The sequence below is a fragment of the Tamandua tetradactyla genome, chromosome 4 (genome assembly GCF_023851605.1).
Source record: "Tamandua tetradactyla isolate mTamTet1 chromosome 4, mTamTet1.pri, whole genome shotgun sequence".
In the NCBI taxonomy this organism is placed as follows: domain Eukaryota; kingdom Metazoa; phylum Chordata; class Mammalia; order Pilosa; family Myrmecophagidae; genus Tamandua; species Tamandua tetradactyla.
Window position 1 is genome coordinate 15,203,234 of NC_135330.1, and position 18,500 is coordinate 15,221,733.

General features: G+C 45.4%; 1 protein-coding gene and 1 pseudogene across 3 annotated transcripts in view; both read left to right on the plus strand.

Annotated features, from left to right (window-relative positions):
- The first annotated feature begins 4,707 nt into the window (after positions 1 to 4,707).
- The window catches only part of NOS1AP (nitric oxide synthase 1 adaptor protein), a 295,134-nt gene continuing 281,341 nt past the window's right edge, over positions 4,708 to 18,500 (plus strand). For all 3 annotated transcript variants that reach the window (XM_077156709.1, XM_077156707.1, XM_077156708.1), the window contains exon 1: positions 4,708 to 4,898. In XM_077156709.1, the coding sequence (XP_077012824.1) occupies positions 4,794 to 4,898 (105 nt within the window). In that variant the 5' untranslated portion in view covers positions 4,708 to 4,793. The remainder of the gene's footprint in view (positions 4,899 to 18,500) is intronic.
- Positions 15,796 to 16,912, plus strand: LOC143678874 (craniofacial development protein 1 pseudogene; annotated as a pseudogene).

An 18,500-nucleotide genomic window follows, 5' to 3' on the forward strand; every position in this document is an offset into this window, starting at 1 on the left:
AAATCCAATGATCAGCTTTTACCCCAAACATTTTTCAATTGTTGCTTAAATAGAAGGGTCGGGGAATATAAGTTTGTTTGTTTGTTTTTGGTGGGGGGAGCTGCACTTTCTAATTTTACACCCTGGGTCACATCCCAGTTTATAAATTTCCTGCGACGTTACAAACATCTCAGCCTGGTGTTGAAGTTCTCCTTTTGCCATCTCAGGACTAATCTTATCACTTGCTCCCCAGTAGGAACTCTCCATCCGGTGAGCTCATCTCTTCACTGTCCCCTGAAGACACTTTATAGATGAATGTCTCTATAGACCCTGTTTTTCTGCCTGGCCTCCTCCTGCTGTGTTATTTATTCAAATCCTTTCCTTTTTAAAAGGCCACCTCAAACCTCACCCCCTTGAAGACTTTCCTGACCAATCAGCCCCAGGGATTTTGGGCCTTTCCTTCCCTCCCTGCCTCTCACCCCTACGTTTGGATCACACTCTGTCATCTCATAACCACTGCAGTTTTTAAGTATATGCCTCGCCAAGGATGTATACCTCTCTTACGTCCCCTGCTACCCTGAGAAATGATCATAGCAGGGACACTTACTTAATGTTTTCTACTGCCTTTGGCCAGAAAGCTTATTGACCAAAGGCTGTTGAATGAAGAAATGTTTCACACCTCAAATACTAAGCAGTGCCAAGAAATACAACTATAAACTTTAAGATTATCAAGAATAATCTGAATGAGAAAAGCAGAAAATGGTTATACCATGCAGGAGAGATTAGATGGATCTAATAAAAAATATGAAGGCTGGCATTACAATATGTGATACCTTCAGAATAACCTTTCCTATGGGACAAACATTCCAAATTGTTGTTTTATTTCTTATGCAGTAAAAGATCACAATAAACCAAACCAGACAAGTAGTGGTAGAGATTGCTATAAAACTGTTGATATTCTCACAGTTAATACCAGTTTCCATTTTGGAAATCATGTTAATAATTTCTTCTACTATTATGAAACCTTACTGTTTATAGGGCTTTCCATCTCATGATATGCTCAAACAACTCCATGAAGAAATTAAGATGCATTTCCTATTTCTTTACCAATGAGGAAACATAAACAATGAAGTTGAGAGAGACGCCCAAGGTCACAATGTTGGAGTCTTCAGACTTTAACTCAATTCTCATTACAATAATTAGCCCATCTCCAGACACAAAGTCTATCCAATTGTAGTATAATCTTTTCTCTTACACTAGCATCATTTTTAAAGAAAATTCTCCAATCTTTAGCATTCTTTTTATGTCATCAATAAAACCAGAGGCAAGCTGTATTTCTTGGCACTGCTTAATATTTGAGGTGTGAAACATTTATTCATTCAACAGCCTCTGGTCAATAAGCCATAAAAAATGAATGACGTTCTGATACATACTACAACATGGATGAACCCTGATATGTTGAACGAAATAAGCCAGAAACAAAAGGACAAATACTGTATGATCTCATTTACATGAAATAACTAGAATATGCAAATTCATAGAGACAGAAAGACTGGCTGGCTGGGGTGGGGCTGGGAAAAGGAGAGTTAATGCTTAATGGATACAGAATTGATGGAAAATTTTGGTAATGGCTGGTGATGGCAGCATAAGATTGTCAACAAATCACCTTCAAATTCTATAGTGAGAAGTGGTTAAAATGGGAAATGTTATATTGAATATATGTTACCACAATAAAGAATTTTAAAAAATAGGCAGAAAAATAAGAAATAATTTTACATTACAGTTACTTATCTACAGAGAGCCATTGAGAATGACAGGACTGGAAGACTCAAATCTTTTCATTTTACTGAGAGAGATCTTTCCTGGTTTATTGGTGCCACATTTACTGTGAATTTTCACATCTATTCTAAGTCATAACTCAAAACTTCTGATTGACTCATTTTCTAATAAATGCCTCCTTAACATTATGGAGACATTTAGTTGTTGGGAACTTTAAAGCTCTCAATATAAAATTCAAGCTGAAAGAAAATTAAAATACCCAAATTAGAAGTTGGAAGACCTGAGTTTTAATTCTTTTCTTTTTCTCAGAGAAATCACTTAATATTTTTATTGCCACCTATAAAAAGGGGTAATGAATCCCAACTCTTTACACCTTAGGGATACACAGAAAAATGGAAAAAGAATTTGAGCATTTTGGAGCTAAGTGTTATCTGATGGTAGGAAGTCATTATCTGTGATTAATGTTTAATATATTATTATTTGTATGAAGATTTGTGGTTTTTTTCCCCTGTCTATGTATCTCAAAAAGTTGACATCCTCTTCTCTGTTGGCTATACTCAAGGAAGGTTTCCTAGGTCTTACTGCTTTATGACCTACACAAATTATTTCCCTCTCTGAGCCTCAGTTTCCTCACTTGTAAAATGGTATCCGACTCATGGTTGTGGGAGAGATTAAGTGGGACTATGCACATGCAGTGGTTAGCATGGCAAAGCTGATATTTCTCACCAAAAGCAAATTAATTTTCTCAATTTCAAATATGTGCTCAAAAAAATTTGCTGTTAATCCATTTATATCCCATCATTGTGTAATGGAAAGATTACTGCGTCGGGAGTATGGGAGAGATCCTTCCTGGATTATTGGTGCCACATTTACTGCAAATTTTCACATCTGTTCTAAGTCATAACCCAAACTTCTGATTGACTCATGGCCATAGTGATAGCAAGTTACTTAAATCTCTTTGTCTTTAAATGAGGGGGTGAGATTAGATATCTCTGATATAACTTCCAGCTCTGAAGTTCTGTGGTTTAGTGTTTTTAAAAAATATATAATTTATATTAAAATCGAGTTTCAATAAAATTAACATAGGAGGTATCTCATGATTTAGCAATTTGTATTTTTATTAAATCTATTTCAGATGAAAATTTTATTATGAAACGTTTAAAACGTTTAAACGTTTAAAATATGGAAAGGTATGGGAAGTGATACATGCACTGTCAATCATTTTAAGATAAAAAGCATTTGTTTTTATAGATTTGGAAATATTGTGGGTGAAGTGTATTACATTTAAAGGTACAAAAATAAGATCGAAACCTCAGCTAAAAAATGGAAATTCCTTTGGATGCCTATTGTTGCTGGAAGAAAGGTATCTTAATACCGTGTGGCATGGGTATGATAATAGGTAGAGGCCAAAATAGAGAACAAGCCTCTCTTTTTAGGAACATTTCATCTAATTGAAATGGGATGAATATAATTTAGCAACATAAAACATGGACCCTGAATTTGAGGTGCATCTCATTTGTAATTAGAAGTCTTCCATGGAGATCCAGGCATGGTGGAAACACCTCTCCACATAGAATTGATTTGGGTTCAAATACTAACTACTTTCCTTTCTATGAAATGCATTTGGGATGCCAGCTTTTTTTTTTTCTTCTTATGTTTGGTCTACAAACAATGTGTTATAGAGTTAGACACGAAATTCTGGTAAATATCAGCAGTCCAGTGGGACCCAAGTTAATATAGAAAAGTCCCTTTGGAATCAGAGAACATTTTACATTCTAGATAGAATATGAGATACAAATGAAGTAGTTACTTAAGGTACTGCCTTTAAATTGTTGAGTGTAACTGTGCCAGGTTTTAGAGAGTGCATTTATGATGCATATTAAAACCACTGTGACATTCAAAGAGTCAAACATGTCTGATTAGACTTTCATATCCTGTATTTATAAAAAGCTAAGTGATGCAGCTCCTCAGTACAAATTATTTAACCTATGATAAATTGTAGAGGAGGATGTATTATTGTCGTTAGTTCTCCTTTCTGCTTATCCCATTTTCATAAGACTGACGGCTTTAAAGTATTATCACCATCACAAAAAGCATTACCTCCCCCCTCCGCCACTACACACTATCACTGAAAGGAACAAAAAGTGCCTGCCCTATTCCTCTACTTGTATTCAATCTTGATTAACCAAGGGAGGGGACTCTCAGAATTAATGAAGTTCAGATTTGGGACATTTGGGGCGGGGCTTGGGCCATCTCGGTAAAACAGAACGTAAACACCTTCTCCCCCCAAAACAAAACAAAACCAAACAAAAATCAAAGGCGATGCTGTTGCTTCTATCAGCAGCTCCGGCTCAGACGCTGCACCGAGCTTGCGGTCGTAAGCTCCCAGCTTTCTGGGGCCGGGGCGGAGTTCCCCGGGTCGGGCCCAGCCCTGCGCTCCCAGGACTTTCACCTGCTCGGCGGGCGGCGCCGGCGGCGCGGGGGGCGGACCCGGCAGCGGGCGGGGCCTCTGCACCCGCGGGAGGAGCCGGCCCGGGCCCGCCCCGCAGGAGGAGTTGCTCGCTGGCGGCTGATCCGGCGTCTCCGTGACAGGCGCCCAGCTCGGCCGCCGCCGCCGCCACCTTTTCTTCCCGGATCGGGCTGCCCGCACCATCGCTCCGGGGTCGGCTCCGCGCCTCGTCCCGCCTCGGGCTGCGGCCTCGCGTCCGCCGCTCCCCTCCCCCGGCCGGGGCGCCGCGCCGCCCGCTCCGGTCGCCGCCTCCGCCGCCTCTCTCCTCGCCGGCCGGAATTGCGCGGCCACAGTGCGGCTCGCGTCGCCCGCATCCGCGCCTCCCGCCCGCGCTTGGCCCTCGGCGCCGCCCGGGGTCCCAGCTTCAGCGGCCACCTCGCCGCCGGGACGCCCCTCGCCCCGCGTCCTAGCCCGAGCCCGTTGCGCGCGCTGCGCGCCCGGCTCCCGCTTCCCTTCCCCGGGGTCTCCCCAGCCTCTTCCTGCAGCCGCCGCTGCCTCTGGAGGAGCGGGTCCACCTCGGGTCACCATGCCCAGCAAAACCAAGTACAACCTTGTGGACGATGGACACGACCTGCGGATCCCCCTGCACAACGAGGACGCCTTCCAGCACGGCATCTGCTTTGAGGCCAAGGTGAGGGGGGCACGGGCAGGGTATTGCCCGCGAGGGGCTTGTCTGAGTGGATCTGATGCACAGCCATCCTGGAGACAGCTAGAGGACTGAGCTGGTTAGGGGGCTTTTCTGTTAGGGTGGGTGACACCCCTCCTCAGCATAATTCCACGGACTCCTGCCTAGAACTGCTAAGGAGCAACTAAAGTTTGAGCGGTAGTGCTTCGCCCTCTTCCTCCTACCTGCAGACTCCCCCTTTCTTACCCGCCAAAGGATTGGATTGAATTACTTCCCGATCCTTCGGGCGGGTGAGCACAACCTGTACTCTGGTCCTTGAGGATAGGGAAACTCTGCTGTTATTTACCTGCTGGGCTCCCGTGGGAGAGGTGCTTTCAGGAATGGAGCCCGCTTCCTGATTGAGGAAAAGCCTTTTTTCCTCTTCCAAGTTCAGGGGTGCTTCTCTAGAGTCTAGGTAGGGTCCAGATGTCAGTCACTTCCTAAATGCTTGATTTATCAGGACTCCTTTGCAAGTGTGGGGGAAGTGCTGCCCATTTGTTGGTTTTGTGGCTTGATGTTTAAGTTTCAGCTGCTAACAGAGAACTACTGTTGAAGAATTTAGGAAGGATAACTGGAATTTTCAGTGCTCAGGCCAAAGCCCCAGGTTCATCTTTGGGGCGGGATAGGGGTATGGGGCTCTGAACTGGCCCATCAGGTGAATATGTGATGTCCCTCCTGGCAGAATTCCAGGTGGGCTTCCTGTGGGAGAGGGCTCCTCCCTGGCAGTGTTTCTGCTCTTCCTTCATGCCTCTTGAAACCCCATTACATAAACATCAGGAACTCAGCAACTCCTGTGTGCCTGCCACTGATAATCTTTAAAAACTGCTCCTTTTAAAATATTGGGTCTTGCTGGTTTTAAAACTTTGTAGTTTTGGCGTGCAGTCAGTTTTACCCTTCCCTTTTTCTCTTTCACCACTATGTAGATGCAGGGTGTTAGTATCTCATGCAGAGATTATTCCATCAGGTGTCTCTCTATTTCCTTCAATTCAAGAAACATTTTTCCAGTGCCTGATATGTACCTGAAGGTGTCAGTTATTGTAAAAGTTTTTTTCTTCTCAAAGACGTGCATGGATTGGTGAATCTTACTTTTTTCCCTCCGAATAACCTCTCCCCAACCGTATTGACTAGAGCGTAAAGACCCCTCCCCCCCAGACATTAGACACGGCCATGGAATTCAGAGCTCAATTACTGGATATAGTTGGCATCAGAATGGGGCTGCAGCTGAGATGTTATCTTGCTTCTCTGGATAGATCTGGTCAGCCTAAGATGGGATGTTTGGGTTGATTTTTGTCCAGTCCTGTTGATTTGGTGAGCTTATTTTTAAATTTTAAGGTAGGAGTTTTCATCAGGGTCATGATTTAGCTTTCTTGGAGATATTTATATATGTACTGGGAAATCGGCTCTTGCCTTGTTTGGTTCACCAGTGCTCTGTTTTGCAAGAATGAGAATAAGAAGGGAGATCCAATTTAAAGTGTTTTTAAGCTTTCTTATTTATTCACAAGTTCTCTGCAAGGTCCCAGCTGAGGGTACAGAAGTGTGTTAGGAGAGGATATTGAAAATTCACATTCCTTCTATCGCCCAATTCTAATTTGGTGGGATCTGGGGGCAGCTGAGTAGTGTGTGCCTTTAACAAGCATCCCAGGTGATTCAGTGGAGGTGATTGGGACCAGACTTTGATAAATACTGGGCTTGGGGCTGGCCTCCACCTTGCTCAATCTTACCCTTCCTTTCCTAGCACCAGGTGTGCAGTTTCTTCTCTAAGCGAATGCCTGGGAGTTGCACGCTATAATTCCTACAGTGACTTCCCAGGATTCACAGGCAGTGGTGTTTGATAAGAGGAGAGGGACCACATTTGCTCCAAGCTCTGTTCCCAGTGCAGATCTAAGACCAAGGATTCTGGTCTGAGAATGATGAGGTAGAGAAGAAACGGCAGAAGGGAGGTGGCAAGGCTTCCTTGGGGAAAGTCTGTCCTTGAGGACCTGAGTCTTAACTTCTAGCTCTTGGTAATCCGTGTTGGACATCAGTATATCCGAACACCGTGTCATCCGCGTGGCGGATGAATAGAGGTGGAAGCAAATGCTTTTCTGTTCTCTGCACACCATCTGACAAGCACCTTCTCTGACTGGTTTCCACATCCCAGCAGAGTACGCCAATGGGCTGTGCAATCACTGGGACTTTAGGGTTAAATCCATATCACACTCTTTCCCTTGTTTTGGAAAAGCGCAGGCTGTAAAATGCAAATATATTAAATCGCCTCCTTGTCGAATGCCCTTGGAAAGTGAGCCCAGATCTTTCTCTTCCGAGAACTAGCAGTTTTTCATAATCAACACTGGGTGAATGGAGTGACCCGTTGAATGTATGCCACACATTTTCAGGTTTCTGCTAAGATTGAAAGGTTAGGATCAGGACTGAACGGCCTCTGGGTTCTATACATGTAAACACACAAACACCTGTGCGTAATCATCAAGCAGACTCCTAGATGAATTTCACCTGTGGTACCTCATTTACTATCTCCGAGGCGGGTCTCCTTGTGTTTGTTTTATAAATGAGGATATGGGTTTATGGAGATTATTGCCTGCCTTAGTGCACACAGCTGTCTATGGCAATGCCAGGTTTCAAGTCCCAGGAACTTTGACTTCAGACTCCTAAAATGCAGTGCTTATTCATTTAATAAATGTGTGTGGAGCACTGCCACCGTGCTGGGTAGTGGTTTGATTCACAGCTCACGGTGGGGCACCCTCAGGTTGCTGGCTCCTAGGACTCTGATGTAGCTACTTATTCAAGCCTGTACTGCTGGGCTGTTGCCAGATTTCACGTTGGCCTGGGAGTGGCTCACGAGGGTGAACTGCTTCCTGCCTTCACCTGGCTCCTGGGAGGTACTGGGGGTGGGGGTGGGGAGTGCTGGCGAGAAAGTGCTGGTTACACTTCGATCTCTCAGTACCTGCCTTTCCTCCCCAGTGACCGCTACCATCAGCTGAGTGTCTCTACTTGCTTAATAAGGAGAAAAAATGAGGCAGCAGGGCTTCTAATGATAATGGTGCAAAGGATAATAAGAATAATATATTTATGTCTCACGTTTGTAGGTGATTTATGATTTGCATGAGACTTCTTTCGCATGCCGAAACGTTTTCTCCTGTAGAAGTAGAAACATTGGCGTTATCTCCTTTTTTTCGGGTGAAAGAGTTGGGGATCAGAGAGATTAATTTGTCCAGAGCCATGAGCTGATAAGTGTCAGATAACAAGGAGTCTAGCTGGGATTTATTGTGCACTTAGTATGTGTCATGCAGTGTTTCAGGGCCTTTGGTCTGTGATTCTTTCCCTTCCTCTGACTCTTACCTGATCCCAAGTTAGGTGCTGCTCCCCTTGTATTCTTAGTGCTCATTGCCAGGCCTGTTCATGCATATCTGCATGTATCATATGGACTGTCAGAAATGGAAAGTCCTTTAGTTTACTCCTACAGCCCTCTCAGATTACAGGAGAGGAATTTGAGGTCCTGAATGGGGGAAGACACCGATCTGAGGTCACATGGCTGGATATTGCCAGGACCAGGCTGATTATTTATAATTTAAATAATTACGCTTATCTGTTGCTGTGTAACAAACTAACTCAAAACTCAGTGGCTTAAAACAACAACTGTTTTACTTGCTCATGGTTCTGTGGAGAGGAATTCAGGCAGGGCTTGACTGGACTGCCCTTCTCTTGCTCCGGTGGGGTGCTGGTGGCCACGGTCATTGACTTGGCTGCCTTGGGCTGGGCTGGGCTGGGCTGGAAGGCCCCAGAAGGCGTCCTTCACGTGGTCGTTGCCTTGGTGCCCCTCCCTGTGGCTGTTCTCTCCTCTGGCCAGCTTGCATTTCCTCCCAGCCTTGTGGCCTCGGGGTGGTCACTTGGTATTTGATGGCTGGCCTTCAAGAGGGAGTGTCTCACACAGTGAAGGTGGAAGCTGCAGGTCTTTTGAGTCCTGACCTCCGAAGTTACACAGGGTCCTCACAGCTGCTGCCTTCTGTTGGTCACAACAGGTCATTGGACAGCTTTTCCAAGGGGGGGAGAGATAGACTCCACCTCTAGAGGGGGACTGTGAAGATCACACTGCAGGAGAGCACGTGGCATGAGAGAGATTGCTGAAGTCCTCTGCGGATGAGTCCACCACGAAGTCCTGTGTTCTCTCTCGGCGTATTGTACCTTCTTTCTCCTGATGATGGCGAACGTTTCCCGGGGGCCTTCTGTGTGTCCCTGCTCTAGCATCGGGTGTGTATGTAGCTGGCAGTAACAAATTATTTGGCAAATAGAAGAGAGTACCAGTTGTAGAAAATCCGAACGCGGTTAAAAATAGTCATATGGCCGAGTGATTTCGTGGTTTGGGAGGTGTTGGTCAGATCAGAACTGAATTCTCAGGCCAAATTTCCTTCCTTGCTGAATGGCTTCACTCGGCTTGATGGTTTCCATGATGTGGATCTTGGAGATTCCAGTAACCCCACACAGCAGGCTGCCTCTGGGCACCTCCTGGACACACTGTTAGGAGGTTAAACACACTGGAACAGCTTTGGCCTTAGGGAAGGAGGAAAGGAGGGAGGAGCAGACCTTCTCCCGCTGGAGAGCGTTTAGGAATGAGAATACAGGCCTTGTCTCATTTAGGCACCTTCAGATTAGGATGCTGGGTATATTGGGTCATGGTAAACAGGGTGTCTGGTGACTCAGCTCAGCCTGCGATGCACGGTAAAGAGCTCTCAGAACCATCTCCATTGTATCCTGGGTGCCGTTCCCCTACCCCCCCACTCCCCCTTCCGTCTCCCATCCCCGTCCCCCGCAGCCACCAAGGGTCCGGTCTTCTAGAATTCTAGGCCAGTAGTAGTTCAGATGAAGGGCTTGATGTCATCATTAAAGAGGAGATTTATTACCTTCTTACATATTTGTCCAGATGCTTTTGGAATCCATTATCATCTTCTGTCCAGACCACTTCTTTTGGGGCAGTAAGTCCCATAGACACCCCGCCTGCTCTTTGAAATGAGACCTCTTTTTATTTGCCCTCATCTTGCTTCTGGGTGCCCCAGGAAGATCCTCCACAGCTGGCATTTTGGGATTTGATGGACAAGTCTATGTCTGCGTTAGCCATACATTTCATGATTTTATAACTTTCTTGATTCACTTGTGTCTCCTTTGTCCAGAATGTCCCAGTTCTTTTTAGTGGTCAGGATCCTGCAGCCACATGTAATGAAAACCTTTGCTGTGCACCTTTATCCAGGACTCTAAGCAGACTCCTTAGTTATTATTGTTTACTTAAAATACTGCTACTTCCAAGATCTTAACCTTTCAAAGTGCTCTTTGACCTTCTTTCTCACCCTTTCGCTTGCCTTAAGTCTGCTCATGGCTCAGTAACTTGCTGTCTTTGTCCTCCTCCCTGGGGCAGCTTGGGCCCCGTCCAGCTCCCTTTACTTCCCTTCTACTTCCCTGTCCTCCACTGCAAACTTGGTTTCTTCCACTTTCTTCTTCCTTCCTGTTTCTGGAAAAAGAAGCATCCCCCTTCCTTCCTTCCTCCCTCCCTCCCTCCCTCCCCTCCCCTCCCTCCCCTCTTCTCTACTTTCTCTCTCCCTCCCTCCCTCCCCTCCCCTCCCTCCCCTCTTCTCTCTTTTACTTTCTCTCTCCCTCCCTCCCTCCCCTCCCCTCCCTCCCCTCTTTCCTTTCTTTCTTTTTATTGATATATAATTCGCATTCCACACAGTCCATCCATTTCAAGTATACAGCTCACTGTTTTTAGTATATTCATAGGTATGTGTATCCATCACTGTCAATTTTAGAACATTTTCCTCCCCTCAAAAAGAAACTCTGTACTCTATAGCTACCACCTCCCACCCCTTAGTTCCCCCTCAGCCCTAAGCAACCATAAATCCACCTTCTGTCTCCCTAGTTTTGCCTATTTTGGACATTTTATATAAATGGAATCATATAATGTGTAGTCTTTTGCCACTGGCTTCTTTCACTCAGATAATGTTTTCAAGGTTCATCTATGTTGTAGCCTCTATCAGTATTTATACTTAGGCCAAGAGGAGTGAGTCAATAAAGAAGATGATAGAATGATGCAAACATTTTTTGCATTATTTTTATTGTGTGTATATGCTACATTTTGTTTAACCATCCGTCGGTTGATGGGTGTTTGGGTTGTTACCAGCTTTGGGCTTTTGTGAGTACGGCTGTTGTGGACTTCCACGTACAAGTTTTTGTGTGGAAGTGTGTTTCCAGTTTTTTGAGTAGATGGATACCTACCCAAGTAAGTGGGAGTGGAATTGCTGGGTCATATGGGAACTCTAGTTTGAGAAAGTGCCAGAATGTTTTTCAAAGCAGCTGCACCATGTTACATTCCTACCCGCAGTGTGGGAGGGTTCCCAATTTCTCCCTTTCCTCACCAACCCTTGTTATTTTCTGACTTTTGATGATAATCATCCTAGTGGGTGTAAAGTGGTAGTTCGTTGTGGTTTTTATTTGCCTTTCCTTTGTGACTAGTGATGCTGAGTATCTTTTTCATGTGTTTATTGGCCATTTATATATCTTCTTTGAAGCAATGTCTCTCCAGCTCCTTTGGGCATTTTAAAATTCGATTCTCTTTTTGGAAGTGTTCTTTTGATACTCTGACTTCAAGTCCCTTATTGGATATATGATTTGCAAATATTTTCTCCCATTCTGTGGATTGTCTTTTCAATTTCTTGTTAGTGGCCTTTGAAGCACAAAAGTTTATTTTTTCTTTTTCCCTCTTTTATATCATTGCTCCGCCCTTTGTTCTCTTAATTATTCTCTTTTCTCCCCTCCCCTCGTTTGCATCATTATATCTTCCTCTTTATTGACTCGCTCCTCTTGGCCCAAGTATAAGCTACAGACTTCCCAGTATTCAAAACCTCTTCTCTCTGCCTCTTTGATTGATTGATTGACGTCTGATGTCTTTCTCTTCCGCTCTCAGCCAAGCCTCAGGGGAGAGTGGCTGTCCTGTCGTTTCTCGGTCATCATTCAGTGCCTGGCCCATGTCTCCTGGCTTCTGCCCTGATGACTGCTGTCAGCCCCTTCTGCCCTCATCCATTTCGCTCTTTCTTCCCGAGCAGCCCTAACTTCCGGCAGTGCCTCCTTTGGCCTGTCCGTCTGCTCTCAGCCAGCTCTCAGCCAGCCATGGTCTGACCATTCCTCCTTTCGTCTTTGCCAGCTGCTCCTTCTTCCTTTGCCTTCTCCTGTGAGTGCTCTACTCCCTTTCTTTTGGATTCCACCCATTCCCACCTCTTCTCTTATGACTCCTGGACCTCTACCTTTAACCCACACCCCAGATCTTTATTTCCCACCTTGTTTCTATCCCAGTGTGTTACTGACCTCATCACTCAACAAACTCCAGACCTCAGACTTCTGTTAATGAACCCACCATCCTCTCAGGCACCCAGACTTGCTACTTTGGAGTCTTGCTTGAATCCTTCCCTTTCACAGCTTATTCATTGGCTCTTTCCTGGAACCCATTGTGGCCAGCCTCTTGTCTTCTCCCCTTCATATCAAGTCAGTGGCCGAGTCTTCTTGAGTTTTCTCAGCGACATCCATCCACGTGCCCTGGCTCTTCATTTCTTCTCACCCCAGGCTGGCACCTGGACTAACTACCTCTCACCTGCATCAGTAACTTCTGATACCTCCAGCCCTTCAGTTTTCTCTGATCCCCTTCAGCCTGTAAACTTCTGTTTATTTTTCTGAAAGATAGATTGTCATCCTCCCACTCAAAAAGATTCAAAGTTTCTAAGCCTTCTGTATTAAACCCACAATTCTCTGGGCTCTGTTTATGAACAGTTCCCTTTAATCACCCTGTGCGCCAACCCAACTGGAGGACTCACCGTTCCTTAACCACTCTCTTAGGTCTCCCACCCATCTCTCAGGCCCAGATCAGATGTCACTCAGTGAAGTGGCTGTGACCTCACCCGCTAGTTTGAAGGTAATGACCACCTTTCTCTGGATTAGCGTCGCTTGCCCCTGACTGATTCTCACCTCCACCTGGTCATAGCGTCCATGTTTCTCTGCCTCTTGTGCCTTCCTTCTGTGATGCTGAGAGCAGCAGGAAATGTAGTTTGAATGAATGAATGAATGTAGTTTCTGAGATGCTGTCTGCAAGGACTGCTTGGGGGTCCTCCTGGGCCACTCAGGCATGGGAGGGAGAAGCCCCAGCTGGCCCCAGTTGCCTCCCAACTGCTCTTGCCTTCAGCCTGCCGTGCTTGGTTGTCAGCAACCTGAGAGACTCCCCCGATGTGGCCTCTCTCTGTTATCCCCTCCTCCCAGAGTAGTGCCACTTACCATTTCTTCCAAAGCAAGTGCTGAGTGAGTGCTTTCCCCTCCTCTAAATGAAATTCCAGTGGCGGAATCCACTGCCATCCAGAGTAATGAATTTAGAATCTGTGTACTGAACATATGGCCAATTTAAAGAATAGGTCATTGTTATTTACTATGAAAAACATATTTTTTTAGCCTGCTGTGTTCTCATTAATGAATTGGTACCCCCCCCCCTTTTTTTTTTTTGGGTCAGATTCATTGTCTGTTTTCTTGAATTTGCTGTTTTCTAGTTTTTTATAACATGAATTTGGTTGGTGGCATAGCATAGCATGGACTTGGGATCCAAACCGTGTTTGGGTTTTAATCCTGGCTCTGTCCCTCGTTTGCTCTGTGACCTTGTGCATGTTACTTAACATCTCTCCTCTAGTGTCCTCGACTATAAAAGGGTATACAAATATCACACACCTCGAAGGGCTAACGAGAGGATTAAATGAGTGGTACATGTAAATGCCTAGCACAGTACCTTTTGTTGTTGCCAGTGAGTCCTGCAGATGGCAATTGAACTTTCATCTGTGTGTAATTTTAATGTACAGACCAACCAAATATTGTTCCTTTGTAAGTCAGAGGCCTGGTAGTGTATTATCTTTACTGGACACGCCGGCTGAAAAAATCTAGCATTGCTCTGACTCCTAAAGTTGCAAATTTGACAGTATGCTTACTTCATGGGTTTAAAATAGCTGTCATCTTCCGTCGAAGGAATAAGAAGGGGTTAATTAGGTTCTGCTGCATTCCACTAACACATTTGTTCCAGTCTTTTAATCCTTGTTAGGATTAAAAATTGCAGAATCTTGTTACATATGGTATGCTGTCCATCCTCGCTTGTCTTTCTCTGAATTTCTTGGCTAAATATTTCTTTAAGTAGAGGTAATCTAAGCAGAAGGAATCTTGCATCATGGGATTCATTAATATCTTGTGATGCTTACATTTCCCTTTGCAAATTTTATATACGGCATCATGTTTCCTTTTAAGCGTGTGAGCAACGGTGCTTTAAAAGTTATTTAAGATGGCACTTCCAGCAAGTTCGGTGCCCAGACTGTTGGAACGGTGCCTTCTATTCCCCCGCCCCGTATGTGTAACCAAATTGATTTTCTGCAGCATTTCAAGAAGAGTTGTGAGTTTTATACCCTCATGGCCCATCCATGAGAATTGAGGATGGTGTTTGCCCTCATTTATACTTTTTTTTCATTTTTAAATGCAATTTTATTGAGATATAGTCAGATAACATATAATCATCCAAAATGTACGATCAGTGCTTTGCAGGATAATCACATAGTTGTGCATGCGTCACTGCATCAATTTTAGAACATTTTCATTACTTCAAGGAAAAAAAGAGTGAAAATCCAAATCTCATTCCTTTTATCTTTTTTTTTTTTTGCATGGGCAGGCACTGGTACTCGAACCCGGGTCCCTGGCATGGCAGGCGAGAACACTGCCTGCTCAGCCACCGTGGCTCGCCCTCCTTCCTTTTAGAAAGACAGTTTTGCCATACAGGTTCCTCAGGCTCTGTTCACTTTTTTCCTTTTTTCCCTTCTCTGCTCCTCAGACTGATTAATTTCAATATTCTTCTTATTCTCTCATTGTTTGTTCTGTCAGCTCCAGTGTGCTGTTGCTGGGGAAATTTTCATTTCTGTCCCTGTGGTCTTCAGCTCTGTTTGGTTCCTTTTCGTAATTTCCATGATCTCTATTGCTATTCTCTTTGTGTTCACCTATCATTTCCCTGATTTCCTTTAGTTTTTTGTTCATGTTTTCCTTTAGCTCTTTGAGCATATTTAGAACAATTTTTAAGAAGTCTTTGTCTAGTGTGTCCCAGATCTGGTCCTCCTCATTGACAGGTTCTAATGCTTCAGTTTTCTCCTTTGCCTGGACTGTCACCTTCTGTTTATTTTTTAAAATGTTTTGTAACCTTTCATTGAAACCTGGACATTTTGATATTTGCAATGTGTAATCGCTGGAATTTAGACTCCAAGGCGTCTGTTCCTTAAGCTTGTATCCAGCTGGTGTTATGACAGAGCTTTCCTGGAATGCCAGGAGCTAACAAAACAAACAACACACCTTTTCCAGTCTTTGCAGATTGACGTGCACCAGTGCTCTCCTTCAGGGCTCACCCGTACAATGAGTTTAGAGAATAGCTCTAGGCCAAAGCATGAGGGCCTCCTTTCTGCTTGAGCATCTTGTCACAGGCTTGCATGTGTGACCCTAGGAATTTATAATTTACAGGGTTCCAAATGTCTCCTCTTCCCCAAGAAACCGTTTCCTAATGTCACCAGCACTGCGCTGTTAAGTCGTACAGCTGGCAATCCCTTACCCCAGAGGGCATGACTTAAACTATTTCCCACAGCATTTTGTAGGAGAGCTGGGTAGCTGTTTTTTATAGGTGGGGTCAATTCTGGGACAGTGAGTCTCTCAGGCCACCACTGGACAGACTGGGCCAGACAGACATGCCCAGTGTGTGCCTGAGGAGTGTTCTCTGCTCCCTCCGGGTCCGGGAACCGGGAATCGGCAGTAGGCGGGAATCGGCAGTGGGCCCATGGAGTTGGGCCGGTGAGGGGGGTGGGGAAAGGGGCCCGCCTGAGTGGTATGAGATTCTGCTGCTTTCGAGTGGTCCTTTTCTTGATTCAGCACTCGCCCTGTTCCTGCAGTCATTTAATTACTTCCTGGAGTTTTTAGAATGACATTTCTGCCAGCTCTTGTTGGTTGAGTTCAGAGCTTTCGTGAGGGAACAGAGCCCTTAAGCGTCTCACGCCACCATCTCGGTTGGGAAGGGCCTTGCTGATGCAGGGTTTCTTTGGGGAAATGATAAGAATGATTGTGGTGAAGGTTGTGCATCCCCTGACCCTGCAGGATTGTACTCCACCTGGGCGGAGCATGTAGTGAAGATGATGTGAATGAATCCGTGAAGGAAGATGAAGTGGGCAGTGAAAAGCAGACACAGAAAACCAAAGGGAAAAAAGGAAAGTCTCAGAGCATTTCAACCAGGAAGAGAAAGCAAGGTGCCTCTCATTAGAAGAGGAGGAAGAGGAGGATCCGAGGCTGGAGGAAGGAGCAGCGGGGAGGAAGACACAGTTGCAGAGTAAGAGAAGGGCATTGGGTCAGAGGAGGCAAGGAAAAAAAAAAAAAGAAAGACGATGAACTCTGAGCTGCCTTCATCGATGATGTAGGACCAAAGTCTAAAGTGGCTCCAAGCACACAAGTTAAGACAGGAGAAGAGACTGAAGAGACGCGTTCAAGTACACTGTTGGTCACAGCAGAAGAGCTAGAGAAACCTAAAGGCAAAGAAAAGGTCAGAATCACCCAGGTGTTTCATTCTGCTGGAGAAGAAGTCAGGGTGACTTAAGGAAGTGAGTGCTGCATCCAAAGAAGCCAAATTCTTCTTCAAGCAAAAATGAGGAGAACCTCAAGGAGAAGAAGACACCTCGGGCTACTGTCCCTTCAGCACTGCCCCCACCCACAGGACCGCAGCAGCTGCCCCTCACGGCAGAGTGTGAGGGAGAAATCCTACGCGCGTTTATTCTTGAAGCCTCAGTGCTTTCCAGGGGGGCTTGTTTAAATGAGCAGCTTTGTGTGTTGAATGAGACTTGGGTCTCTCTAGCAAGGGGTTTGTGGAATTACGGGGGTGGCTAAGAAGGGGGAACCTGCCACCCAGTGCACCCTGAATTCAGAACATTCTGGATTCTTTTGGCCTTAGAGTGAGTGTGGGGAGGGCTGAGAGGCTGGAGAGGGAGAAAAGGGGAGGTGAAGCGTGAGCCCATTGGAGAGAAGTACTGTTTACAAGCTTGCAGCATTATTACCTCTTCCGTGTCTCATGCTGCTCCTTCTTGCTACTTCCATGTATGCACGCCTTGTTTCCCTATCTGGGCTACAAGCTGCTCAAGGACCCAGGGGACATATCTCTGTACCTGCCTTGGTGCTGGCCATTCATAGAAAACTAATATCATTTTCACTATTATTTAAGAAGTACCTACTAAGTTCCAGGCACTGGGCCAGGCTCTTTCTCTGAAATGATCAATTCTCCCAATAACCATGTGAGTTAAAGTACTATACTTATCCTCGTTTTACAGATGTGGAAGCTGAGGCATAAAGAGACAGGGTAACTTGCTCACAGTCCACAGTTAGTAATGAACAGATACTGGAGTCAGACCCAGGGAATCTGGCTTGGAGCATCCATTGTTAGCTGTCCTGTTATATGCCTCTCTCAAAATATCAGTAGTTAATCAAGCACTCACCATTTCTAGGCATTGGTCTAAGCACTTTGAATACATTAATTTAATCTTTACAGTGGCCCCAGGAGAGTGGGTGCTGTTGTCCCCTTTTGCAGATGAGGTAACTGAGGCACATCTTCCTAGGTTGGATTGAATGGGCACATGGCCTGTTGAAAGTGGTGGTCTTAGTCCTTCCCAAACCCTGACCAAAGGGTTTGTTGCCTGTGACCAGGTGGGCATTGAACCTAGGCTGCTGCTGTTTGTCAGTGGGCAGTGGGCCATGGAAAAGACACCCTGGTGAGCCAAGTAGAAGGTGTCAGCATACAGAAATGGGGCACTGATGAGTAAGTGGAAGAGCTGGGGAGTGGGCAGGAGAGGAGCTTTGGAAGGCCCTTCTTTCTGGAGGGAGTTATTCTTTGCTGGGCTGTTGCCCTCGCACTTCCTGTCTGACGATGGGGGTTGGCATTCTCCTCCTGCTGCGTGTCTCCCACGTCCTGTCTTCTTCCTCGCCCTCTCCCTTGCCTTTCCCAGATCAGTTTCCAAGGACTGGTTCTCTTTTCTCAGTGCCTCCAGGGTCCCTCCGGGAGGTGTGTAAATGCTGAAAGACTTCCAGCTAAGGAGAGGTTGCTTTTTGGGTTGCAAATCTCAACCCATGACCCAAGATGGAAAAGCTCCTCCTGTTGTGTTCTTTTTCCTATCTAGAGTATACACTCTTCCCACTGGTCTTTTGGATGGAAAGAGGCGCTCGTGGAAGCATTTTCTTCTTCTGTCAAGAGGAAGATTAATGTACCTGCGGGTCAAGTGACGGATGACTTGTTCTCTTGCTGCCTTGCTCTTTCCCATAAACACACATACCCTGTAGTGTTACCACATTTTCAGATTAGCTTCTCAATGTGGGTGGATTTTTTTTCCTTAAATTTGTCAGCCTAGGTTAAACGCTTTACATATTCTGGGCAGCCGAATCCAGAGTATGATTAAAACTTGACCTCTTTCATCAAGGTCACTTAAATGCCCCTCCTTCCTTCTTTGGGTC